Source organism: Amia ocellicauda, chromosome 23, assembly GCF_036373705.1.
Source record: "Amia ocellicauda isolate fAmiCal2 chromosome 23, fAmiCal2.hap1, whole genome shotgun sequence".
In the NCBI taxonomy this organism is placed as follows: Eukaryota; Metazoa; Chordata; class Actinopteri; order Amiiformes; family Amiidae; genus Amia; species Amia ocellicauda.
This window is the reverse complement of record NC_089872.1, coordinates 5,333,975-5,360,470: the sequence shown is the minus strand read 5'-3', so window position 1 is coordinate 5,360,470 and position 26,496 is coordinate 5,333,975. Positions and strand designations below refer to the sequence as shown.

The 26,496-nt window shown below is 43.4% G+C and overlaps 1 protein-coding gene across 1 annotated transcript in view; it reads right to left on the bottom strand.

Annotated features, from left to right (window-relative positions):
- Positions 1-26,496, bottom strand: part of LOC136718742 (inactive tyrosine-protein kinase 7) — a 93,735-nt gene that overhangs the window by 5,458 nt on the left and 61,781 nt on the right. The window contains exons 2-14 of the mRNA XM_066696467.1: positions 23,816-24,109; positions 14,363-14,465; positions 13,797-13,981; positions 11,210-11,357; positions 6,129-6,259; positions 5,007-5,273; positions 3,984-4,120; positions 3,710-3,845; positions 3,416-3,535; positions 3,180-3,329; positions 2,882-3,026; positions 1,457-1,584; positions 168-368 (exon numbers count right to left, since the gene is read on the bottom strand). Coding sequence (XP_066552564.1) covers positions 168-368; positions 1,457-1,584; positions 2,882-3,026; positions 3,180-3,329; positions 3,416-3,535; positions 3,710-3,845; positions 3,984-4,120; positions 5,007-5,273; positions 6,129-6,259; positions 11,210-11,357; positions 13,797-13,981; positions 14,363-14,465; positions 23,816-24,109 — 2,145 coding nt within the window. The remainder of the gene's footprint in view (positions 1-167; positions 369-1,456; positions 1,585-2,881; positions 3,027-3,179; positions 3,330-3,415; positions 3,536-3,709; positions 3,846-3,983; positions 4,121-5,006; positions 5,274-6,128; positions 6,260-11,209; positions 11,358-13,796; positions 13,982-14,362; positions 14,466-23,815; positions 24,110-26,496) is intronic.

Genomic DNA, 26,496 nt, shown 5'->3' with positions numbered 1-26,496 from the left:
AGAAACTAGAGCTTATAGCATGCGGATTACCCGTCTGGACCATTTCTGTCTGAGTTAAAGGTTGGGTTGTGCGTTTGTTATCTGCACACTCTCTCAAGTCTGGGTAACGCAAGCCCAAAATAGCGCTGTCCTCTTAAAAACTATTTAAGAAATACAGCCACACTGACCATTCAAACACTCCATCTCTGGCTCTTCCCCCTCCACGGTCTTCTGCAGCCTCTTGGCATTGCGTCTCTTCTTGCAGTAGAACATGAGCCCCAGCACGATGATGATGTAGGCCACCGCCGCCCCCACCGAAAGCCCGATGGTCTGGATCATCTTGTAGGGCGCTTTCTCCCCATCGTTGGTCAGCTTGGTCACAGGTTTTTCTATGAGGGGGAACAAATGCACACAACGTCAGAAAACCTCTCAGAAGGTGCAAGGCGAGCGCTGCAGCACAGGAGCCAGGCACAGTCAGCCTTGGGGCAATTGGGATTGCGTACTGTACCATAATTGGTAGGACAGTTAATGACATTCACACTGGTATTTGCCTTTTCACTTATACCTACAGATTTCCGCTACCTATTTCACCATGCATGCATGTTATACAGCCCTTTACTTCTTCTACATACTCACTCCACTGTGAATTCTCCACTCTTCCCTGAGGTTCGAACACACGTTTATTGCATTAAAACTTATCAGATTACATTCCAGCCCAGATGTCAAATGAAGGGCCACCTTAAAGTCATTGACTACAGTGAGCCCCTTTGTCATCTTGTATCCTTTGTAACTGAATGCAAGCTTTATCTATCTATCTGCTTAATTCAATCTCGCTTTCTATCCCCGTGTCTGTTATTTACAGAAAGCCGTCCATTTCTTGTCTAGTTAAAGTTGCTCTCAGCTCCCCCCTTGGCCTTACATGGCCGGGGAATAAAGATGTACACTTCAGTTACAGTGTGGAGCAGCAAGACCATGGACCATCTCTCTCTCTTTCCACACAAATGGCTTTTCACTCTGGTAGGGCGCCACTTCAGCTGAATACCACTTCAACCAGAAGACCCATTCTTCTGGACCCAAAACACCCATGTGGCAGGATGGCGGCTCGTTTTTTTCATCGCTTCAAATACCACTCACTACACCATTCAAACCCAGCCTGCTGCACACAGCAACACAAGGAAGTGTGCTAGAATGTTCTGATTCGGGGTTTGAAGAGGTTGCTCAGAGGTTATTAGGCTGAAAGTCAAGAAAGCCAGACTGATTATCGATCTATCTGATATGAAATCTCTTGCACAATAGGTAGTATGTCAGTCCTGATGAGAGATGTTTATTAGGCATGGTGTACATCATGTACGGTAGTGAAATCGTCGACACTTAAACAAGTGTAACACTAACTCTGGTATTAAATTACAAGAGTGCCTATATGACCAGAACTTTACGGTTCATATACTGCACTGGCCTATAGGAGTGGGTTTCTTACCTACAACGTAGAGCTGAGCCACACTGGACCTGATGTTACAGCTGTTCCCAGCTATGCAGGTGTATTTGCCCGTGTCCTCTGTGGAGACGTCCGTGATGATCAGGGAGCCGTTCGGCATCTTCTGAAACCTAAGAAGGGAAACAGCGAGGCGTTCTGTAAGTGCCTGGGATGGAGGAATATTGCACGGGATGAAGCCAGTGTTGATTTAGCCTGTGTTGTATTCAAGATGTATGGTGATGCTGATGAAGTTTGCTATCTTAGTTTAAAATTTCCCTACACAGGACCTTGTGGCCCATGTGGTAGTTTTTGGTTTGTTTTGGTAGCCAGTAAACGATGCTTCATGCTTTTGATCAGCAGTTGAGATAATGTGGGAACTTCATGATAACAGAGACTTGTGATTCCAAACTGCTTCAAGCAAAAGCAACTGTACTTTAATGACTTCCTCTAATCCACCCAAGTTTCTGTATTTATTTGTAATAAATAACCAGCTTTGGTGTGTGTACTGAAGAAACCCTCGCCAGGGGCACGTGATCTGATTCCAGGAACAGCATTTCTACGTTCTACTTAACCTACATCTCTCCCCCATCTGGAGATTCCAAGTTTCCGACTGAAGTTCTATCACTATCCCATTTAGAGCATTGCAAGTTATTAATGTTTTAATACTTTATACAAGCTGGTGGAAAAACAGAAAGGGAGGGAAACAGACCCAAAACATACAAAACTGCGATATATACCGATACTGGGATATGAAGAGAAGCTTCCATGTCTACTTAAAGCAGATCTCAGGAAATCAAGCACAGCTCCCCAGCTAAAACGCTCCGCTTCAAGGCTAAGAATTTATATTAATCAAGAGTAATACGATTCTGAAGCAGCTCTGCCAACAAAAAATAAACTATTTCCCAAGAAAGCCAAGCGCATCACATGCCAGACCATTTAACCCCAGATCTTATTAGTTGTAATAGCTGTCCTTCCCACCCTTTACAACACAACCCTGCGCAGCTGGCAGCCCTCACAGGTGCCATGCATGACCGAGACGCTATTCCTTGGCACCAAACTAATAACCGCCGAGAAAAGCAGCAGCAATTTGGGAACTGATGTGAAAATCGCAGTGCACTATTAAGCAGGCATCCGTATGACTCGATTTGGAAGAGGTTAAACAAATAAGCACTTAACATTCATTCTCCAAAGAAAAACAAAACGGGTGGAAAAGGGCAAGAGTCTCACTTATTATTAAAAGACACATGCCGTTCTGGTCGCGGTTAGGCTAGCTTAACTCCAGTGCAGTTTACAGATTTATTCATGGTTTGCTACATTCTGTACGATGACTATTTCACAGGCACACAGACAGGATGCAACGAATTGGGAGTAGGTTTTGATCAGCAGTTTAAACAGTTGGGACTGACAGTAGAGAGTATTTTTCTGGACCTGTGTTTGCTGGGGTCTAGGACTTTGTCTTTGATCATCCACTGTATGGAGGGCTCGGGATCTCCGGTGGCCTGGCAGTGCAGGATGGCAGTGTGGCCCTGGTACACTGTGGTGTTCTCTGGCTCCAGCTTGAACAAGATGAACACTGGAAAACAAAATCCAGCGAGAGAGAAGAAACAAGAGTTGTGAGAACACATTGACACTGTGGCACGGCACACCTGAGAAAGGAGAATTGGAAGAGACCGTCATGCAGAACAGAGGGTTGGACAGAGCAGTGCTGGCTGGGGAGGTGTCTTACCTGCCACGTTGATGTAAACTGCCGCCCGGATCTCCCCCTGCAGGCTGTTGGACGCCACACAGGTGTAGTTGCCCGCGTCGCTGCGTGTCACCTTTGTGAAGTGCAACACGCCACTCCTCTGATTCACCCGAGGGGGGATCTCAGTGCCATCTGAGGGACAGAGAAGAGGAGTCTATCAAGCCCAGACCCAGGAGGAAGAGGTAGGGGAAGGGGCCATCTTTCTATGTTCCACTGACCTGCTTTGACCCACTGGATGACAGGGGTCTCTCGGCCCGTGGCGGAGCATACCACGGTGATTTCTCTATCCAGCTCCATGCACTGCACAGCCTGGGGGGGAGGGGTGAACTTCAGCTTCTCTGAAACACACAAGCAGAGAGAGTGAACGTGGGGGACGGAATTAAGACAAAACCGATAATATATTACACTTGGGAAGACTGGAGTGTGATATTGAGAGAGTGATATGATGGCACACCCTGAAACCACAATCTCAGAGCACAGAAAGTGATTAAAAGACAGAGACGCAAACTCACCGAGCACATGCACTCGGGCCTGGCCCTGGATGTAGCCAGCCTCAGTGCTGCAAAGACAGCGGTACAGCGTCCCATCATACACCTCCACGTTGTTGATGCGCAGGGTCCCGTTAGGAAGCTTTGTGAAGCGGCCATCCTGAAATAAAGCACGAGTTCGCAATGAATCAGACAGTAGTGGTGCAGTGAGTTTCAATGTAAAGTGCTGGCAGGTTGCAAAAAAGGTTGGACCGTGTTGCAGCAAGCAGTGCATCGTGGGAGTGGGCAGCAGTCTCACCCCAAATTGGATCTCGATGTTGTTGCGGTACCAGGTGACAGCGGGCTCGGGGGTGGCTCTGGCATGGCAGTGCAGAAAGCCTGGCTTCCCCTCCTCCAGTTGACTGTCCCCAGGCCTGGTCACCCACTCTGGGATTGCTGGCACGAGAGAGAGAGAGAGAGAGAGAATTTCTTTAAAATACACAGGAGCACGTCGGACCTAGGAGGAAACTGAATCCTTTCCTACAGTTAGAAAATTATATACAACACTGCCCAATCTCAAATGCCATTGCACATTTTAATAGGGATAATAGCTATGCAGTGCAAAGCCCAACAACAAGCATTTCAATCACTAGACAGATTACTGGGCAATGAGATCTACTTTTCCAATTCAAGGGAAAGTTTCCACTGAAAGGGATGGCAGCAGGTCAGCATGGAAAGCTGGTTTGCCTAACCCAGTTCAGAGGCTTATGGACTGTCCAGTACCACTCTTTTAGTTTCAGGTTCAACTGGGCTTATTTACTTCATTAGCTTTTCTATAAAAGGGCTTTTCCCATGGGCCTCTCTGCCCCTGGGCGACACCTTCACATTTCTGATAGCTGCATTCACAGTGACAATTTAAACCCAGGGCAAAACTCTCAACCAGGTGTGTCCTCCCCACTGCCCGAGAGCGGGATTGAGAGTTTTGAACCCGGGGCTAAATGTTCTCCCTGGGGTGACAACGCTGGGGCTGTCAAGTTGGGGAAATGTGAACGTAGGCAGAAGTCAACCCGGGGCTGGCCTCGTGGCGTGTCAGTTGCAGTCGTGTGAAAACACCTAATGATCTTTAAGCAGAAAAAGATTTTAAAAAGTCTGTTGAAGCTCATTAGAGTCCTAGTTAAGGTGTCAGTTTGGTAATTGAGAGCTCAGCTGGAAGGAAAAACCGATTCCCCAACACTGGACTGGACAGAGAACCCCGGAGCAGTTTAATCTGGCGGCAGAGTGTTCTTGGTTTCAGAATCAGTCCTGTTCAAGTCAGAGGGAAGTGAGTGAAGCTGCTCCTTACTGGCCACAGTTACGCTGAGCTCCTGCCTCTTCTCCCCGGCCTTGTTCTCAGCCACGCAGGTGTAGTTGCCCGAGTCTCCCCCTTCGATGGGACTGAAGACCAGGTCGAAGCCATCCTGGTATATTCGGCCGCTGGAAGGGATGCGGACCCCCTGCTTCTCCCACCACACCTCGGGCTTAGGGTGTCCTTGGGGGGCCTGGCATCTCACCCTCTGCATGGTGTCCCCTGTGAAGACCCTGGTCATCGAGGGAGGCATGTCCTCGATTTCTAGGGCAGGAGAGAGATTTTTTGTCTTAGATCAGGAATGTACAATTATATTCCACCCAGTTGGGATATCACCATTTAGTTCAAACTAATAAAAGTGTACCAAAACACATGCTGTCAAGGCCAACTTGTTTTGCACTACAACCACTGAATGTCCACAGCCCAGTTATTTAAATAAGGCATGCAGCTGGAACTGATCACAGTGAGATGATTTAAAAAAAAAAAAAAAAGCTTATTACAACAAAACTGCAGATTTATTAAGTGGGTAAAAGTGTAAAAACAGGCAAATGACTTCAGTTCTAAATTGTGAATAGCTATGACACAATCCAGTTTAACACTGTAACGGATTAGTGACAGATTAAGTGAATTAATGCAATTAAATAGGACTCTGGTTCAGTAGGTCAATGTTGCAAATATATGTGGCCTGAGGGTCCAGGGTTTAAAAATTCCTCAAGAACAAATACTGCCGAGTGAACAATGGCGGGGACTGTGGCACTGTGAGGCCCTGACCTGCTGCTGCCCAGAGCCCCAACTGAGGGAGAGAGGCCAGAGTCCCGCAGGGGGAAATCAACAAGACACTAAAGAAACAGCAGATTAAATGTGTGGATTAGTACCACTGACCACAACATCCCCCCAAAAAGATATAAATAGGAATACAATTAAATTTTTTGTAGGTTGATTTACGGAAGCGGTTTTCTCAAACAGTAAAAATACATATTATCTTTAAGACCATACAGAAGGAAAAGCAGGTGTATAGATCATTTGTTGTGGGAAGAGACGCAAAAGCTGGTAAAGCTGTCATTGTGATGCGAGTGAAGAGAGGGGTGTGTGTGTGTGTGCACGTGCGTTTTTTCTTACCTGCGATTCTCAGTGTGGCCTGCAGGTTCACGGCGTTTCCTTTCGGCGCTCTGGCCACACATTTGTACTGCCCGGTGAGGCGGGCCTTAACCTGCATGATCACGAGGGTGCCATTGCTGAACACCATCACCCTGGGGAGAGCACCAAAAACACTGCCATCAAAAACATGCCCAGCACTCCAGCAAAATGTGTAGACGGGGGAAAATCAAACACTTCAGAATTTCATCCATTTGATCCCATTCAGGGGCAGGTGTAAAAATCAAATTAAAATGAATTGGGTTGGTACTATGAGATCACGTCTGTGTCAAGGCACGCCTATAAGTTTGACATAGCCAGCTACTGGGGTGGGCCACTGCACCTCAAAAACCTGAAGCAGCTAAAGTGGAAGAAAAGTGTTTGTGTGGATGAGTAAACCCCCCCTCCCCCAGACACACCACATGCTTCTGTTTTGTCAGCAAAAAGAAAGTCTGAGACTGCTGTCACTGCAGGCACAATGTATTCACTACCCTGCCAGAAACATCCTGTCTTGTTAAGAGATCAGGAGAGCTGTAGATCACAGTTGTAAGGAGGGTCTTCCATAATGACTAAAGGGTTCCCATGCCTAAGCTGGAAGCTAAAAAAAGTGAAAAAGCAGTCAAGCAGCTCTGTAGTCCGAGCAGTGAGGAAGTGGAAGACGAGGACTGGAATATATCACCCCTCTATCACCTGACCCCGGGTCAGGCTTCAAAATATATACATACAGTGAGGGAAAAAAGTATTTGATCCCCTGCTGATTTTGTACGTTTGCCCACTGACAAAGAAATTATCAGGTGTATTTTAACAGTGAGAGACAGAATAACAACAAAAAAATCCAGAAAAACGCATTTCAAAAAAGTTATAAATTGATTTGCATGTTAATGATGCATGTTGCATGTTATTTGACCCCTTCGACTTAGTAATTGGTGGCAAAACCCTTGGCAATCACAGAGGTCAGATGTTTCTTGTAGTTGGCCACCAGGTTTGCACACATCTCAGGAGGGATTTTGTCCCACTCCTCTTTGCAGATCCTCTCCAAGTCATTAAGGTTGCGAGGCTGAGGTTTGGCAACTCGAACCTTCAGCTCCCTCCACAGATTTTCTATGGGATTAAGATCTGGAGACTGGCTAGGCCACTCCAGGACCTTAATGTGCTTCTTCTTGAGCCACTCCTTTGTTGCCTTGGCTGTGTGTTTTGGGTCATTGTCATGCTGGAATACCCATCCACGACCCATTTTCAACACCCTGGCTGAGGGAAGGAGGTTCTCACCCAAGATTTGACGGTACATGGCCCCGTCCATCGTCCCTTTGATGCGGTGCAGTTGTCCTGTCCCCTTAGCAGAAAAACACCCCCAAAGCATAATGTTTCCACCTCCATGTTTGACCGTGGGGATGGTGTTCTTGGGGTCATTCCTCCTCCTACAAACACGTCGAGTTGAGTTGATGCCAAAGAGCTCGATTTTGGTCTCATCTGACTACAACACTTTCACCCAGTTCTCCTCTGAATCATTCAGATGTTCATTGGCAAACTTCAGACGGGCCTGTACATGTGCTTTCTTGAGCTGGGGGAACTTGCAGGTGCTGCAGGATTTCAGTCCTTCACAGCGTAGTGTGTTACCAATTGTTTTCTTGGTGACTATGGTCCCAGCTGCCTTGATATCATTAACAAGATCCTCCCGTGTAGTTCTGGGCTGATTCCTCACCTTTCTCATGATCTTTGAATCTCCACGAGGTGAGATCTTGCATGGAGCCCCAGACCGAGGGAGACTGACAGTTATTTTGTGTTTCTTCCATTTGCGAATAATCGCACCAACTGTTGTCACCTTCTCACCAAGCTGCTTGGTGATGGTCTTGTAGCCCATTCCAGCCTTGTGTAGGTCTACAATCTTGTCCCTGACATCCTTGGACAGCTCTTTGGTCTTGGCCATGGTGGAGAGTTTGAAATCTGATTGATTGATTGCTTCTGTGGACAGGTATCTTTTATACAGGTAACGAGCTGAGATTAGGAGCACTCTCTTTAAGAGAGTGCTCCTAATCTCAGAACGTTACCTGTATAAAAGACACCTGGGAGCCAGAAATCTTGCTGATTGATAGGGGATCAAATACTTATTTCACTCATTAACATGCAAATCAATTTATAACTTTTTTGAAATGCGTTTTTCTGGATTTTTTTGTTATTCTGTCTCTCACTGTTAAAATACACCTACCATTAAAATTATAGACTGATCATTTCTTTGTTAGTGGGCAAACGTACAAAATCAGCAGGGGATCAAATACTTTTTTCCCCTCACTGTACATAAAGGAAAGTTACATAGATGTACACAAACATGCACCCAGACACAAATATATGTATACCATCAAACATACACAAACCCCACTCAAATATCTAGATATCCCCTACGTGTTGTATGACTGCTGCAATAAGATTTAAACTTTTCATATAAAAGTCATCCACACAATATTATTGTTCACAACTTACATTAGTATGTTTTTTCCCCTCTTATCTAAATGAAACTCAGTGTTGAAGGGACAGAATGCACTCATTTTGACTTATTGTATCCCATTTTAAAACAATTAACTAATTCTGGCTGTACTGCTTTGTTTCAGGCTAATAAAACTATATTACCATCCCAGTCTACAGACACAAGGAGCTAGGGAGACAGGGGAAATGCAATCAATAATAATAACAGAATAATAAACAGACAAAGAAAAAATACAATTGACTAAGCTTCCATTGCAGGCTTGCCAAGTACACAAAGACACTACGCTCATGTGGGATGTTAAGTTATCGGTCATCACTTCAAAAAGACATACAGAATATCTTTATCACCTATTTCAGTTTCTGGAATTGGATAGCAGAGTATAGGGCGATAAAACATCAGAGCCCAGGGCAGTGCGAGTCTCGCCAGTGGGCCAATTCCTTTGTTAATCACTTCTCCGCATCCAAACTCGTAAATGCGGACGCCAGTAAAGGGGTTCATTATCATTGGTAGGCAGAAAGTCTAGGGGTCAGGAAAGACACTGTGGTGCTCTCCGTTTGGAAGTCTGGTGCTCGCGTCCCTGTCAGCTGATATTGAAATCCTACTCTCCTCAGAAGATTTTTCTACATCTGCTTATAGATTTGATTTTGCAACCTTTGCATAACTTCCCAGACTTTTACATCACAATAGGACAAACCACATCCAAAGTCCCCCTAAAATCATATAAAAATGTTGAAGTAAACTTAGCTCAATTTCTACAGAACAGGAAGGTCCTGATCTCAGTACCTCAACACACACATGCAGACAGGCATGCACTTCTGCACATCCCTACCATCACCCCTGGAATGAAGAAAACCAAAATAAAAATACAAACAAGCGCCTCGATTGCTATTATAATCCAATCTAAGACCAACACATTTAAAAGCTGTCAAACTTGAGCTTGGCGGCTTTGGTTGAAGAAAGCCATTGAGAAAGTGAATGTTATTGAATCTGACACTTAAAGGAAGGAATGCCACATACATGCTGGCTCATCTTAGCATGAGGGCTTAGTTAAAGGTCCAGATAGTACCGCAGTACAGAGAAAAATAACATGAGAGCAGCCAGCCCAAGGAATTGGCTCGATCCTCATTCAGGAAGATTATCTGCATGAAGGGGCGCGAGAGACACGATTTATCTGCGCCCTTTTAAATCAGCACAGATTCAATAACGTGTTAATCTCCTGAACTGCTTGGACAGCACCCAAATCGCTGCCTAATTCGCCATCTACAGACTATGAAGGCCTGTTCGTCAAAGAACCAACACACTTAAATCAGGGTAGATTTTAAACCTCCAAGTATCAAGTCTTTGCCAGACCTGTTGTGTTTTCTTCTTGCTTGAGGCCCACTCCGATCAGAAAGAGGGGCTCAGTTTCAAAATCGATTGGAGACTGCAGGGTTCTTTTCGGTTTAGTATTTTTTAAAATGGAAGGTAGTTCTAGCTAATGATGAATGATACCCTGTTCTAAACCCTCCTTTTGTGATCAAACTGATCTCTTTTCTGAAACTTTTCCAATGGGGGAGAAAAAAAAAAAATGAAAATCTACTAAAAACCACACGCTGTTGCTGGGCTCTATAGCCACAGGGTTGCTGAGCATGTCGGTGTTCCCTACGGCTCACATCCTGCTGTGAAAGCTGTTTTCAGAGGCGTGCAAGAGGAGCTGCAGCCCGCCGGGCAGACAGACAGGGCTACATGAGGCCAGGCTGACAGCTTTATAAAAAGGTGTGAAACACCGGTTAAACAACTGCAGAGGCCCAGTTAAGCAAAGAGACCGATTGTTAGAGTGGCCACATAAAAGTAACCCAGCCATGCTCTGGGATGCGTGGTGTCTGGGCTGGTGTGAAAGGCTTTTCCCAGGTATTAAAAAAAAAAAAAAAAAAGGCAGTGCATTTTCTCACACGTGATTTCCTCTCCAGGTCACGAAGCGAACGGTGCTGGTCTGTGACACTCGAGTCCAGTATCCCCTGTGTGGACAGTGTGCAGATTATGTTTTGTCACACAGTGTGCATACTGCGTGAGTACATGTGAGAAGGGGGGCGCAATCTGGGAAAATTTTAAAAATGCAGCTGTTGTCCACCCCCCACCCAAATCCCAAGAACTGGAATTCTAACCCGATAAATACGGTGACCAACCTTTTTTGCACATCATTAGCAAAACACCGAGATATCAGACCAGTGTGTTGGAAATGCGCGCGCACACACACACACGCGCAACTTTCTTTGCTTTGTTTGAAACTGAGAAAGAGACCAATAAATATCTTATGCATGGAATATAAGCCATCTGTAAACGATCTACAGAGGTAAGAAAGCTACTAACTCAACTCTAAACTGTGAGGGAGCGCTCAGTGTTAAAACTGAAAGAGTAAACCAAAGTGAACCCGTTTCTGTAATGTGAAAACACATTTTAACCGTTTGGAAGGGTGGACATTAATCCAAAAAAGGACAGTCTTCTCATGGGTCGCCTGGAGAGAAAAATACACCATCTCAAGCACTGCAGGTTACTTTCACTACACAACAAGCCAGATTCTGTAGTGTGAAATCATGGGCAGTACCTGGACTTGTTGGTGACCAGCTCGTTTTCGTGGTACCACTCCACCTTGGGCATCGGCTCCGCGGTGAACTGGCAGTGGAACACGGCCTCCTCGTTCTTGTTGACCACCTGGTCCTCAGGGCTGACCACCGGCCTTGGAAAACTCTTATCTGAGGAAGGAAGGACAGAAGGGTTGTGGACGGGAGTCATGAAAACAAAGAGCTGGAATCTGAACTAATACTTCCAAACCTACAAGTGCTTTTCCCCCCGGCATACAGATTATTCAAAAGCTCTTGAATAGTTAAGACACTGCAGGACAGTGAAAGCAGTTGAATGGAAGAAAGTGCAAAAGTGACTCTTTCTAGCAGACAGGCCTCCCCCTCCCCGTGTTCTTAGGCACCGTTACATTACTCGCTCGCATACCAATGTTTATTAAACACTGTGAACAACAGACAGAGCCAGGTTTTAGGTTCTACTACAGCAGAGTTTCAACAACCCTGGGCCTCTGGCTGATTTAATGAGGTCAGGAAACATTCCTAATTGAAGCTCAAAAGGCTTATCAAAAATGTCTGTGAATAACCTAACAAAATATCTCCAGTGTCACAGCTACCCTTGATTGGAAGCCAAGCACAAATATGGGAATATGGTGGCTACCTACACGAGCTGGATGCACAACAACCTGTGGAATAAATATGGCTGAAAATTTGAAAAAAGAAAATAAGATTTTTTATTGTATGCAGTATCCTTTTTTATATACAGATTATACTTTATGAAACAATAACTTGATAATAGATGGATTGCAGGATATTGCATATAGCTTTTATTGCGTTTTACTTGATTCTGCACAGAATATTCCTCTTGCGGAGTATCAAGAATTCCAATGCATGTAAACGGAATATTCTGAATATATATTCCAGATTCTTATATTCCGAATACTCGTGCCATGTAAAGGTAATGAGAACTGGAATAGGAATGGACTGGATGGAATTGAGCTGCAGCTGGAATGGAACAAAATAAGTTACCCCAGCCCTGTCTAGAAGTGAACAGTGTGGGGCAACGAGGGTGATGGTAGAGGGGGGATGGGCTGCGCAACACTGAAGCTACAGTGGAATCAGCCCCGGTGAAAACGCACATCTCATTGCTCTACAGACACGGAAGCAGAGCAAACTTCACAGAGTCAGGGCTTACTGTGTGACAAGGGGATTAATAGACGAAAAGGGGATTAGCATGAAGAGAAGAGAAAACAAGCAAATATAAATGAGGAGGTCTGAAGCTTAAAATGGCAGAACTGGGAGACACCTGTCAAAAGCATTTGAAACCATCATAAATAGTTTGTTTGTTTGTGGGATATGAATTAATTTCGCAGTTTAAATTGTAGGGGACTAATTAGAACACGCTATTCCCCCTGGAGTTGTGAAAACACAGGGCTGCTCCACAGTTTTGAACCGCTCTAGATGGCGGCTGATCGGGGCCCCGTCAACCACTCAGACCTGCCAAGTTCCTGTTTTCAACCGAAACGGTGGCTCTCACACACAGAAGTAGCAGCAAGTCGGTCTGTAAACTGAGCCAAACGTCCAAAGCACTTTCAACCCCAGGTGGTAACTTTAATACAGCCAGAGATCTTGAAAAACTCATTTAGAAAAAAAAAAAAAAAAAAAAAAATCAGGCTGCAAACTCACTGTGAGTACTGAAGCAAGTTGAATTAAAAAGAGGGAATTGAAACAAATATCCGTGTATTATTTTTCTACTGAGGTTTCTTTGATTTTATTGAAATTGAGGAGATTAAACCTCTACCCAATAAGAGGCCATTTCTCTCACTCACATCTTTAATACAGACAAGTTCAGTGTTGCAGAGTCCCTTCCCAGAAAATGATGGCTAATACTGCCTTACAGGCAAGGGGATTGTGGAAAACCATCAGATTTTCAAGCAGGACTAATTCGGCACAATTTCTGCAAAATGCTTTTCAGACACTAAACACCTGGAAAGTCAACTGACAGCAGTGTTTCTTCCTTACATTTTGTAGAGGCTTTAGACAGCCGAGCTGGTGGGATGAGTTTGACAACAGTCCAATAAACCAAACCATGAGTATCTGTTTCAGAGAACCAAAACCCTTTCTGTTTCTGCAATGCAGTTCCCACACAATACGTCTAGAGGGATACAGGTTAGGACCTGAAGGCAAATGCTGTTAGGCGTATGAAAATATAAAGTAGTGGCAGAGCAGATCAAGAGTTAGAATTTTCTCCGCAGTTTTTCCAATATTGTTTGTTTCTAATGAACCAAACTCTGTTCACTTGGAAACGGTACATTAATTTAGAAAAAAAAAAACCTCCATTCCATTTATATTAACACTCACTTTTGTTGGCCAAATGAACCAAGATCACCTTTTGAGAGAGTCTGGTTTAATTATGTAAATACACACTCAAAAACAACTGAATGAGGACTGGGAATGAAGTTCTTTCCCAGTTAGTTCATTGCTCTCATCAAACTAAACAAGCAGCAGTCAGTTACACAAAGAGATAATGGGTGTCCCCAGGCTTTTCACTGACTGGTTACCTTCAGATTCTATGAACAAGATGTTGATGAGGTAAGCACAGGGGCACCAGCTCACCTATAATGTTGAGCGTGAAGTTGGCGTTGCTGCAGACTTGACCGGCTGCGTTCTTGGCACAACAATAGTAGAGGCCATTGTCATCAGGGCTGGCGCTCTTAATGGTCAGCGTGCGCTCCTTGTTATTGATTTGGTGGGTTTTCTCTGTCAGCTTGGTGCCATCTCTGAACCACTGGCAGGTTGGGCTGAAACAGGCAAGAAGGACATAAGACGACGACTGAGTAGTGGGACAGACTGTCAGTTTGGTCTGAATTTCCTTCAAAGTCTCCTTCGAATGCTTGCAAACATGTGGTTGAAGTTAAGAGTTCTCAGTGTGCGAGTTTAATGAAATATTTCTGGTACGCCAGTCAGCTGAAATAGTCCAGTGTTTTACTTTGGGGTACATCCCAGAATATTGTTCAGCTAAAATAATTCAACTAAAATGGTAAGCTGCTGTTTTGGCTATTAAAAAACAAAAAAACAGGTGACATAGGCATTGACTAAAAGGAAACATAACTAAAGTTATATTTGCAGCATACAAATGGTCAAGCAGACTCTGAAGCCATGATTGGAGGAGAGGGACTGACCGTGGATGTCCATCAATGTGGCAGCGCAGCGTGATTGGCACAGAGCTCTCGATCTCCGCCTCGGAGGCTGGTTCCTTCAGCGTGACCCCTCCACTCTCTAACCCTGGAGACAAGGAGGAAACAAGGAAGTCAAGCCCTCGGCATTTGGTACAAATTGAAAGTACCAAACTTGAACAGGAAGGGAGTTCCCTTTGGATACGGGTGAAGAAAAAGTTAACTTCCACTATCCAGACTGCGCACAGACTTCGAAACGCAAAAATCGATCTGCACTTTAACTGCTGTAAGCACTTTGATAGGGCAGCCAGAAGAGAGGAACCTGTTCTACCCAACTAAAGGGTGTTTTACAATCAGTTTCCAAGTGTTCTGCAAACAGGGGGAGGAATATTCAGGACAATCTTCAAATTCAGTTGAAGCTTCCATGCGACTGCAACAATAACAACATTTGTTCTTTTGGAGGCAGGGGAGGGGGGTTGTTTGAGTATATAATTATTGCTTGATATATTTATATTGCACATAATATACGCAGTGAAGGAAAACCCTGGGAGGTCAGAGATTTACAGTCTCTCTATGGGGCCAGGGAAGGAGAAGGAGTTCTGCCTGGCAATGTTAATCATCAAAGAAATTAAAACACATATCATCCCTGCTCTCTCACTGCCCCCCCAGTTACTTGGAGATAAGAGACTTTTCACTGTGGAACTGTGCTTTTATCGAATGGGAGTGGCACATTCAATACCAAGAAAGTCTCCATTATCTTCAAGTATTTGTCCACTTTCCATAAAATGTGCTCAGAAGAAATGCCTGTGACACAAACAAGTGGCAACGTCTGCAGAAACATGTCCTTAAAAAGAACGGGAAGATAATTTCTCCTTTTTCAATCCATTGAGAAGTCGGCAACCAGGGAATATAGCCATTACAAACAGTCCACAACACAGGCAAACTTCTGCCTCCCCTCACATTCATATCAGCTTGGAATAGCACCGATAAAACAGTTGCCAGACGCTGTGAGGAGGCAGCTGGAATTAAAAATAAACAATTATTTTAAAATCGCTTAAGATCACATTTTAGCTGCGCCACCTACATTACAACTGTCCAGCTGTTTAAATAATCTTTGTGTATCTGGCTTCATTCAAAACTGTTCTGAATTATCACATGAGTGGGTGCGTTTCAAAGAGAGGCAACAGTTAGGACCACAATCCCAGAGAAGAATTATCCATTGTTTATTACTAGCCCAATCAGTCTACCCAGAGCTTGGAAAACCATTATATTTCCAACTGGAGAATTTTGCAGAAAAAGAAAAAAGGCCCAATATGTCAAAAAGCTTTTTTAGATGGAATTGGGAGTTAAAGCTTCCAGGTTTTAATGTTGAATTATGATCAAGAAATTAGATTGAAGATTATGGCAAAATAAATCTAAATCATTAATTTTACTCAATGGAAAAGGTTCTAAATTAATAAAATGGAAATAAGACTTTACATAAGGGCTTCTCAACAGTATGATTATGCTTGTACATGCACACTTTTTGGTTTTTGTTTCAATTAATGTCACTGTGAAACACAATATTTTAATGTTTTTAACGACCATCTCATAGCCGTAGGGTAAGTGCTATGGAGTTTTCCAGCATGTGTACAAATTGACTGATACACTGACTGCCACCCCTGGAGGCCTGTGACCTCAGGCGACCCTTCTCAAGATGGCAATACCCCTTGCAGTCAGTTTTTGATTGACAGTGCAGGACGATTTGCAAGGCAATCATTTTCCCATTTCCAGTTTCCTGGGGAGGATTTCCACGTCCTTAGTCGTAGTAGAAGAAAACTCCAAACATCTATAATAAGAAAGATCTCCCATTTGCGATACTACATTTGGGGAAAGGAGTTCTGTGAAACGTGTTGCCTTATTTTCCAGTCCAACGGCAGAAGATTTTCCCCGAGTCCAGATACAGAGGACAAAACTCCTGAGTGGCCAGTTACATCAGCGATCCACTCTTTTATAAAAGAGCTGCCAGTATCAATAGAGCAGAGCATTATTGCTGTATAGAGATTGTGATGCTAAGAGATAATCACTGGGCTACACGGCTTCCTCTAGAAATATGATAATCCATAGAACAGTTATTCCAGTCTTCCAGATTTGATGCTCTCCTTTTACGATCACACTACAGCATCCTAATGTGCCAGCGTGTGTATGTAGTGTGTAAATTGGGAGCCGCGAAGCTTAACAGCACTGCAAAAAGACACAAAATCCCTCTTCCCCTGGTCTTCCTGCCGAGCTGTGCTTGCTGTCACGCATTGTTTGATCACCTGTCACCTGCACTCAGACTCAACGAGAACAAAAACAGCAGGATTAATTAGCAGCAATTCAATTTCCAACAGGTTCCTACAGCTGTGGGAGCAATGCCCACCATGCGACTGGGAAAAACTGCACAGGAGAACCCCACCTAATCTGACGACAGTGATTATACCATATATATGATTTTCTTAGGATCAACATTGAGCCGGAAATTAATTTACCATCTCTGTCACCCAGCTGGATGCATACATGCATTGTGATGAGGGGAGCCAGTACTCACTGTCAAGCAAGACGGGTGACAGACAGATAACACCCGTCTGCCCATCTGCTCAAACATATGAGACACTGAAAGCTACCCCCCCCACCACACACACAGACAATACAGTTCTATTCACAGAGCTCACCAATACTGTTTAACTTTGTGTTACACTAGTTGCTCTTCATATGCCTTTATTCACTATTCAGAATAGCTACTTTAATTGTACTGTATCTTTGAGTCACTGTGCATCTTCTACATTTATTGCCAAACCTGAACTATGCAACTTGTGTGTGCACATTTTTACAGATTACCTGAAACTCTAGAAAGCAACTGTTTTTGGATCCGAGTGGAAGCAACTAATGGCTAAGAGAAAAGCAGACTGGATCTGTATACACATCCCACTGCCATTGCAGTCCTCCCCCTGGGGAAACATAGTGGTCACACTGTGAAAAAGGCTGTTCTGTTCTGACCACACACAGCTATTTAAATGGGAGGTACCTTAAAAAGACAAACAAACCCACAGACACTGCAGTTTGTCCTCAATGTTTTACAAGATTCTGCTAACTGCATGTCACAGGATTTATACTGCATTTGAAAGAATCGCCGACTCCTTGACCCCTCATCACACACACAGCAAGAGACGGGATTTAATCTGTGGTGTTAATAGGAGAAGAAAACCCAATGCGAAAATAGACCATTTCACAATTTCAGATAAAAATAAATACTGGTAACTAAACAAATGCACAAATAGGTTCATTGTCATTTGGGATGTCTACTGATCAATTTCACTGGGTACTTTACTATATTTGGCTGCTCAATTTTCACCCACGCATCTGTTTTCTACACCGTTGAACTGTACAATTCACAATTTTCAGTGACTTTAAACCCTTTTCACAGATTTATAAAAACACCCTCAAAGCTATACCAGGTGGTTCAAATTCTTTATCCTGTTAAATTCCCTGAGCTTTCCATTGAAAACAACTTCTAAGTGGATAAAGTGATGGCTCAGAGCAGGTCCAAGAGGCAGGTTGTGGATCAGGTATGTAGTAACACTGTCGGCCCAGCTCCCCAGGCAACACTCAGGAAACAGTGGCTCCACACTGGGCTGTTCTGTCAAAGGTAAGGCGTGATGTATAGGATTTTGTTACTCCAGTGGCAGCCTGTGTTCAAGCTCATCTGGGATGTTTCCTGTTATATATCCCAGGGCAGCATACAACCCAGCATATAACCTTTGCGTTAGGAAGAACCACCCCCCCCCTCCCCAAAAAAAAACAAAAAAACAACAAAAACTTGGGTTTCAAAAATATTACGGGAGAATTCATCAGTCCTGAGCCACAGCAACCCCGGCAATATAAATCTCCAGCAAAAATCCATTCCATTAAAAAAGATCGCAGACTCGGGCCTGAGAGCTGATTACAGAAAGCATCTCTGTCAGATAGTGTGATAAGGGGCTGACCAGAAAAGCTTTTAAGGGAAAGGAGAGAGTTTGGAAAGCAATGCAAACTGATGCCTCTCCTGCAGATCACTTCAGCTAAGAGCTTTTGCTGAGTTCTGGGAAACTGTACGTTTTGAACCGGTCACTAGTGACAGTTTTAGCAATCGCGAGACATTGGCTGTAACAAGGCTTATGACACTGAATTTCCGATGTGTGCATTTTACCATAGGTCTGCTAATTGCTCAAAAACTATTAATAGAAAACCCCTTTTATTTCTTAAAGAGAAGGAAAACATCAAAGTTTATAAATGAAGACAAAGATCTTAGGGTTCTTTCTTAAAGCTAGGGTATGCAATCCTGAGAGGCCAGCAGGTTACCAAGCTTGTTTTGAAAGCATAGAGCCCACCCTCGCTTCAGAGACGTCTCAAAAGCCACGCCCCCTATATCACACATGCGCGCACACACAGAGCAGAGTCTCAGCGCCAGGAGGAGAGATGTGTTGGTGGAATCGATTGCAACGCTTTCAGATTACATGTCTCATTCACAGGTTAGACATTACAATAATAACTAACGTAAACAACTTATTAACGGTTATTATGTTTTTAAAAATAATAGCTGCGGCTCGCCTTCCGTTCTCACGCTCACTCTGCAGTGTCAAGGTTCCTGCGCTGATGATGTGTGATTGTCTATGCAAACAAGTTGTGCAGCGGCATGCAAATATAGATTGACAGACAGGAAGGACATCCTATCATTACATTCGGACCGAATGCAATGATTGGTCGATCCTTTTTTAGTCCTGTCCCTTCCACAGAAGATTTTACATTTTAGACCACTTAAATAATTGATTGCTATCAGGATGTGGAGACTTTCAACCAGTATAACAAAAACATTTTCTGGAAAAGATTGCATACCCTACCTTTAAGGGATGGTTTTAGTAAGGGGCCTGTTCATTTCTTTTCAGCTTTGCTGCCAAAATGGATGCAGCTGAAAGTAATGTCATTTTGGCAGAATGACATTCCCAAAATACAACTATTGAACGGTCTACCGCACAGGGCATGCGTAATGAAACCGGAGCTTTCTAATCCCCTGGTACCTGCAGAGCAGTTGCAAACGGACAGAAAATGCACTTACAAGCATGTTGTTACTAGGGTTGTAACGGTATGAGATTTTCACGGTATGATAATCGTCTCAGAAAATATCACTGTTTCACGGTATACGATATTAAACAATCATTATTATTATAATCATCAGCTACAATTACCTTTAAATGAATGAAAACAGATATGGTTTATTATAACAAACTTTTTTTATGAAAAATTTATTTTATGGAAGTATGAGTCTACCTTTTGAAAAAATAAAGACAAGCTACACATCACCCATTTGAACAAAATAAGGAATAAGTTATTTCTCTTTAGATTAGACCAGAATAAACCAAACTGTCCTTCCTCTTGAACAGCATAAATAGGAGAGCAAAAAGTGCCAGGTTTTTCCACTACTCTAAAGGGCATCATGTCTTTAGCAATTAAATAAGCTACAGCATGATTCAATTCTTTGGCTTGTTTGGATGTAGGATCTAACTTGATTCCTTTTGCAAGTGACTGTGTGACAGTTGGTTGAGCTGGATCAGGAAGTGTCTTTGCAGAGGTAGCTTGACCCTAAAGAATTAACAGAATTATAAACATGATAAAAATAGCATGTAACTACATATAACCACATAATGAACCAACAACATGGATGTAAATGGGAACTGAAATGTGGGATATAACTTAGATGGGGCAAACTAATTCAAATGTTTATTATCAAAAACATGTCTAAATCAATGTAATTAATAAAACCTTAATTTATTCTTAATGTATTATTATTTAAGATAATAATTTAAGATAAGAGTCTTATGAAATGTATTTTATTTCCTCAAATTCTGGGTTGTCTGATATAATTTGTATGGATTCTATGATTTAATACAAATATATTATTGAAAATGCAATCAGATGGTAACGACTTTTGTTAGTCTGCACAACAGAGGTTTACTAAATTAAAAATATGGACAAAAAAATATATATTCCTTAAATAATGTTTAAATAAACTTTATTATTATTGTTGTTATAACTTTAAGTAGGCTACATTCTATTGTACAATAGTAATATATTTCAGTCATTATTTCTTCAAGTTAAACCGAACTTTTATTTTGACTGTTGTAAAAAGTATTTGATCCCCTGCTGATTTTGTATGTTTGCCCACTGACAAAGAAATTATCAGTCTATCATTTTAATGGTAGGTGTATTTTAACATGAGACAGAACAGCAAAAAAATCCAGAAAAACGCATTTCAAAAAACGTATAAATTGATTTGCATGTTAATGAGTGAAATAAGTATTTGATCCCCTATCAATCAGCAAGATTTCTGGCTACCAGGTGTCTTTTATACAGGTAACGAGCTGAGATTAGGAGCACTCTCTAACAGGGAGTGCTCCTAATCTCTGCTCGTTACCTGTATAAAAGACACCTGTCCACAGAAGCAATCAATCAATCAGATTCCAAACTCTCCACCATGGCCGAGACCAAAGAGCTGTCCAAGGATGTCAGGGACAAGATTGTAGACCTACACAAGGCTGGAATGGGCTACAAGACCATCGCCAAGCAGCTTGGTGAGAAGGTGACAACAGTTGGTGCGATTATTCGCAAATGGAAGAAACACAAAATAACTGTCAGTCTCCCTCGGTCTGGGGCTCCATGCAAGATCTCACCTTGTGGAGTTTCAATGATCATGAGAACGGTGAGGAATCAGCCCAGAACTACACGGGAGGATCTTGTTAATGATCTCAAGGCAGCTGGGACCATAGTCACCAAGAAAACAATTGGTAACACACTACGCTGTGAAGGACTGAAATCCTGCAGCACCCGCAAGGTGCCCCTGCTCAAGAAAGCACATGTACAGGCCCGTCTGAAGATCTGAATGATTCAGAGGAGAACTGGGTGAAAGTGTTGTGGTCAGATGAGACCAAAATCGAGCTCTTTGGCATCAACTCAACTCGCCGTGTTTGGAGGAGGAGGAATGCTGCCTATGACCCCAAGAACACCATCCCCACCGTCAAACATGGAGGTGGAAACATTATGCTTTGGGGGTGTTTTTCTGCTAAGGGGACAGGACAACTGCACCGCATCAAAGGGACGATGGACGGGGCCATGTACGGTCAAATCTTGGGAGAGATCCTCCTTCCCTCAGCCAGGGCATTGAAAATGGGTCGTGGATGGGTATTCCAGCATGACAATGACCCAAAACACACAGCCAAAGCAACAAAGGAGTGGCTCAAGAAGAAGCACATTAAGGTCCTGGAGTGACCTAGCCAGTCTCCAGACCTTAATCCCATAGAAAATCTGTGGAGGGAGCTGAAGGTTCGAGTTGCTAAACGTCAGCCTCGAAACCTTAATGACTTGGAGAGGATCTGCAAAGAGGAGTGGGACAAAATCCCTCCTGAGATGTGTGCAAACCTGGTGGCCAACTACAAGAAACGTCTGACCTCTGTGATTGCCAACAAGGGTATTGCCACCAAGTACTAAGTGGAAGGGGTCAAATACTTATTTCCCTCATTAATATGCAAATCAATTTATAACTTTTTTGAAATGCGTTTGTCTGGATTTTTTTGTTATTCTGTCTCTCACTGCTAAAATACACCTACCATTAAAATTATAGACTGATCATTTCTTTGTCAGTGGGCAAACATACAAAATCAGCAGGGGATCAAATACGTTTTCCCCTCCACGGTATTTGCTCCTTTTGCAGCCACTCTTCGTCCACATTTCTTGCAAACTGGATATCCATCTTCAAGGACAACCCCGCGTTCGTTTTTCAGATACTCCAAGTATTCTCATACTGCAGATTTTAACTTTGTTTTCAGTGGGGGATAGAGATTAGAATTAGCAGCCTCTGTCTCGGACATTTTCTCTGCTGTACATGTATGGGTGGAGTCTAAGCAGTCAAGTGGAAAGAAGTTGCATATGCGCAGCATCACAGGTGAGATCTGGTTTAATTTTTTTTTCTAAAAACATGGATAAGCAAATGTACAATTATCATATCGTGAACATGTCAATATCGCGATAAACCGCCATACTGGTATACCGTTACAACCATAGTTGTTACTCTTGGATGACTGATTATTTTGGTTGTCTTTCTCCTGACAGCATCAGCATTTTATTTTTTCCCAGATTTTCCTTCCAGCTTGGCAATCTCCCTTAATGATCAGCACTAACAAGCAGTGTGCCTGGGAGCTCGGCACTTCACTGACACTTGATTGTGTTACTTTTCCCAGTCCGAGCCGTCAAAGTCCTGACCCTCATTAACAAAAACAAATTGCTCTTTCATTAGAGTCTGGCCACTCCTGCACTTTGGAAAGAAAAAAAATCAACAAAATGGGACTCTTTTTTGCTCATTATCAGACGCAGACAGCCATTCACTCGTGCTTAATCTTGGCAAGCAGTATGGAGGAGGACTTTTTCTGGCCTTTCTTTAAAAAGACAAAAAATCTTCTTGGTGTAGGTGTTTCTTTTCAAGCCAGTTGACTTAGTGGAAGATCCTTATCTTAAAGAACAAAGTCATACTTCCAATGGGACCAATTTGCAGTGTATTGAAAGAGCAATGGTTTGTTTTGGCCTACTGCTTTGGCCGTGACTTCTAGGACATCAGGAGGTCAACAGGAACTACACATTGGACTGTGTGTGCAGCTCTGATTAATAAAGCAAACCTTTCAACAGTCAGTCAGTTTAGTCTCTTTCCAAGCCAAGTGCTTTTGGCCAAACAGACTAGTCTTTTGTTTTCAGGATATTTATGAAAGTAAATGTCGCTGCCCTTGTCAAGAGCCCCAAATGACAATGCCAGAACCTTCCTTCAGCGAGATGCCCATGGAAAGCATGTTCAAGGTGCTGTGTGCAGTCAGCACTGTTACAGGCTCCTGAATTGTTACAGGTGTAATTCCAGACTGGGCGAGGTGCTCCCGGTTGTGCTCAGTGAGGTAGACAGTATTTTGCAATACAATGTACCTGGAGAGTTGTATTTCTGGAGGAAAGTGAGTTGCTTTGTTTTATAAATAAGATCAAGAGACAAAGATAGAGAGCAAGCTTAAGGAGTTGACTATTGTCTACGGTTTTCTTTTATGTAAAATTATTTAAGCAATTTCTGAATATTTTTTGGCTTTCCTGTGCATGACTTGGGCTTCAGATTTATTTGCAAATACTTGCAAGTCGGTGTACGCCCCTTTTAATAATTTGAATAACTGGTCTGTGACTTTCTCCAGTTTTGGAGGAGACGGAATGGAATCGGTTGAAACCGTCTGGAGCAGGTGAGCACGTTTCACATTGGGATTAGGAGAGCTGTTAGAAGACCTCACCTTGATGCAGAAGGAAAAAAGGTACTAAAGGCGTATAGGCAATAGCATTTGAATCTGAGATGAGAGGCGTTTGAGAAGGTCAGGGACGGGGACTCACACTTAATGTTGAAGGAGGCGTTAGTGGAGCGGGCCTCCTCTGCTCCGGCTGGGTTGCTGGCCACACACTGGAAGTTGCCAGAGTCCAGCTGGCGGTCCACGGCAGTGAACTTGAGGTTGCTGCCCTCTTGGAAGCGGCGCTCGTTGTCCTGGACCAGCTCGCCATTGTGCAGCCAGGTGTAGTGCACTTCCGTCGGGTTACTGACCTCGCAGCGCAGCATGGCACTCCGGCCGTGCAAGGCATCCTGGGACTTGGGTTCCTTGGTAAAGTACAAGGCCCCCTGGATGAGGAGCACTGTTTGAGAGACGGGACAAACAAAGGAAAGGAGGTTGTTATTCAAAATGGGATCAGACAACATCAATGAGAGAAAGTTCAAACCGACAAAGAGACAAAGGCAACGTGGTGCACACTATTATTCAAAACTATTATGACAATTGGAAAGCTTCTTGACAGTACATAAGGTCAGCAATAGTGTAGCTGGGACTGCAGAAATCCTTCCTTCCAGCTGGAGGCCTTAACTGGATTATTATTCATAATTGTCGGACATTTTTATCTGAGGTGGCTTACATGTTACAAAACTAGTATACAATGCCCTTAAATTGTATTTCAATCAATCTCTTTCTTCCTCAGTTACTGCAAAAAATAACAGCATAGCTGTTTGTTGAGAATGCGCAGTTCAGTGCGTTGATGGGATCTGGAGACTTGCCCCTCAGTGGCTCATTGCAGTACGTGTGGGGACCCCCAGCCCAGACACAGCTCGAGTCGCCGGCAGTTGCCATAGATTCAAAGAGCAATGCAATTTCACATGAGATTGTGGCTCATCGGAGGCTAAACTTAGTCTCTCTCTGTCTCCTTAGGAAGAATGCATGGATTCTCTCTTTCTACTGGGCTTTCACAGACAGTGTGGGTCCCACTAGATGCACTGCAACACACTAAGGGGGGGTGTGTGTTCTAAAAAGTCATGCAAACAGGCAAGATTAAAATGAATACTCCAGAAAACATTTTGTACCAATAACAATAATCTAGCTTCCTTAATCTACTGAAGACATTTGATATATGTAGTTGGTAAAATTGTTTGAAAGTAACAGTTAAATACATGTCCAGAGATTACCTTTAAAGTGTTCTAGCTAGGTGTGAGGAGGTTGGGCATGTACAATTGATAATACAGCTGTTCATACTGTACTCAAAACAGTCTCCAATAAAATAAAAAATTGCACGTGGGGCATGGTGAGAGGGAAGAGCGAACGAGTGAGTCTTTGTTCAGCTGCTGATTACGGTTTATTAATTCCAACAAATAAAAGCCTGCAGCCAAAGAGTGCATCTTTCCAGACTTTACAAACATACTCGAGGGACAGCTGGGACTCCCTGGCCGGTGCGGATGCGTTTCACAGCGCACATTGTACTCCGCAGCTGGCACAGACAGCACAGGTAAGCTGCCGATGGCATCTGGCAGCGAGCCCCTACTACCTCGCCCGTGGAGATGCATTAACTGGCTTAAGTCTTCAGTGCCGATTGAAAGACAAGCACGCTTCTCTTTCATAAAGAGTAAATACAGGGCTTACATATTTAATTGGCTTACATCAGTGGATGTTTTTAGATATTTTCGGGTGTGTAAATACTGTTTGGTCACTGACAGAGTAATAAAGAGGAGTTGACAAACAGCTTGGAATTCTAGAGCTTTAATCCCCCCACCTTCCGTTTAAAGAAAATTCTCTGTACAGCATCTCCTCCACCTACCCCCCCACCTCAGCCTTTATCCACTGCAGCTGCAAGATAAATCGAGGCCTTGATCAGTTCAGTCAACAACAGTATTTCTAAACAGGATAATGAAAGCACCAACAAATGGAAACCAGTCACCAGGTAGGCCCAAAACACACCCCAAACTGCAGTCTAGGGTTAGTGAATCAAAGCATTCAGGACGGAATGATGTATGAAGACCCAAGAAGTATGAGGCAAGCAAATTCATCATTTATACCACTGCAGTTACTGAATAAAAAAACAACAACCTTAGACACACACGATTAAACAAAACAACCACCAAAATCAATCATATTTCTTCACATTGTCTGGCAAATAGGCCTGGCTACACAACTATACACACAGGACTTTCAAACACGCACAATACTAAGCGGGCTGTTTGCCGGGGTTTAGAGAAATCTGCCGGAGAAAAGGAGAGGTTAAGATTGTACAAGAGTACGGGCCCGTTCCTTGACCCGGGCTGTCAATGTGCTTCAGGAAATGCAAAGCTGAGGGCAGTTACACCCCCTTTTCTATCTCCCCCATCTTCGTTTGAAAGCTGCCTCTCCCCTCCACATTTTATCCATCAGAGTACTTTAACAGATTCTGGCCCTGATCTCCCAGCCCATGAATAGACATCTTCTGCGCCAATGAATAAAACAAGAGTCTTTTCTTGTGTTGTTCTGTACCGCCAACCACAGCACAGAAAAAGTAAGACGCAAGGCCAAAAGGACGAGTGATAGAGGTACGAATGTGAAGCAGAACAAGCATACAATCGCCGTCATTGTTTCAGCTGTCCCCGAAAAAAGCTCTTCAAAATAATACAAATAGATGGCTTTCAGAAAATATGGAGCTACATCTATAAGTATTGGCACCCCCCGTCTCTAAGTTCAGTCATCCAGAATCTCGACTGCTACTTGCTAGCATGACTCTATTCAACTATC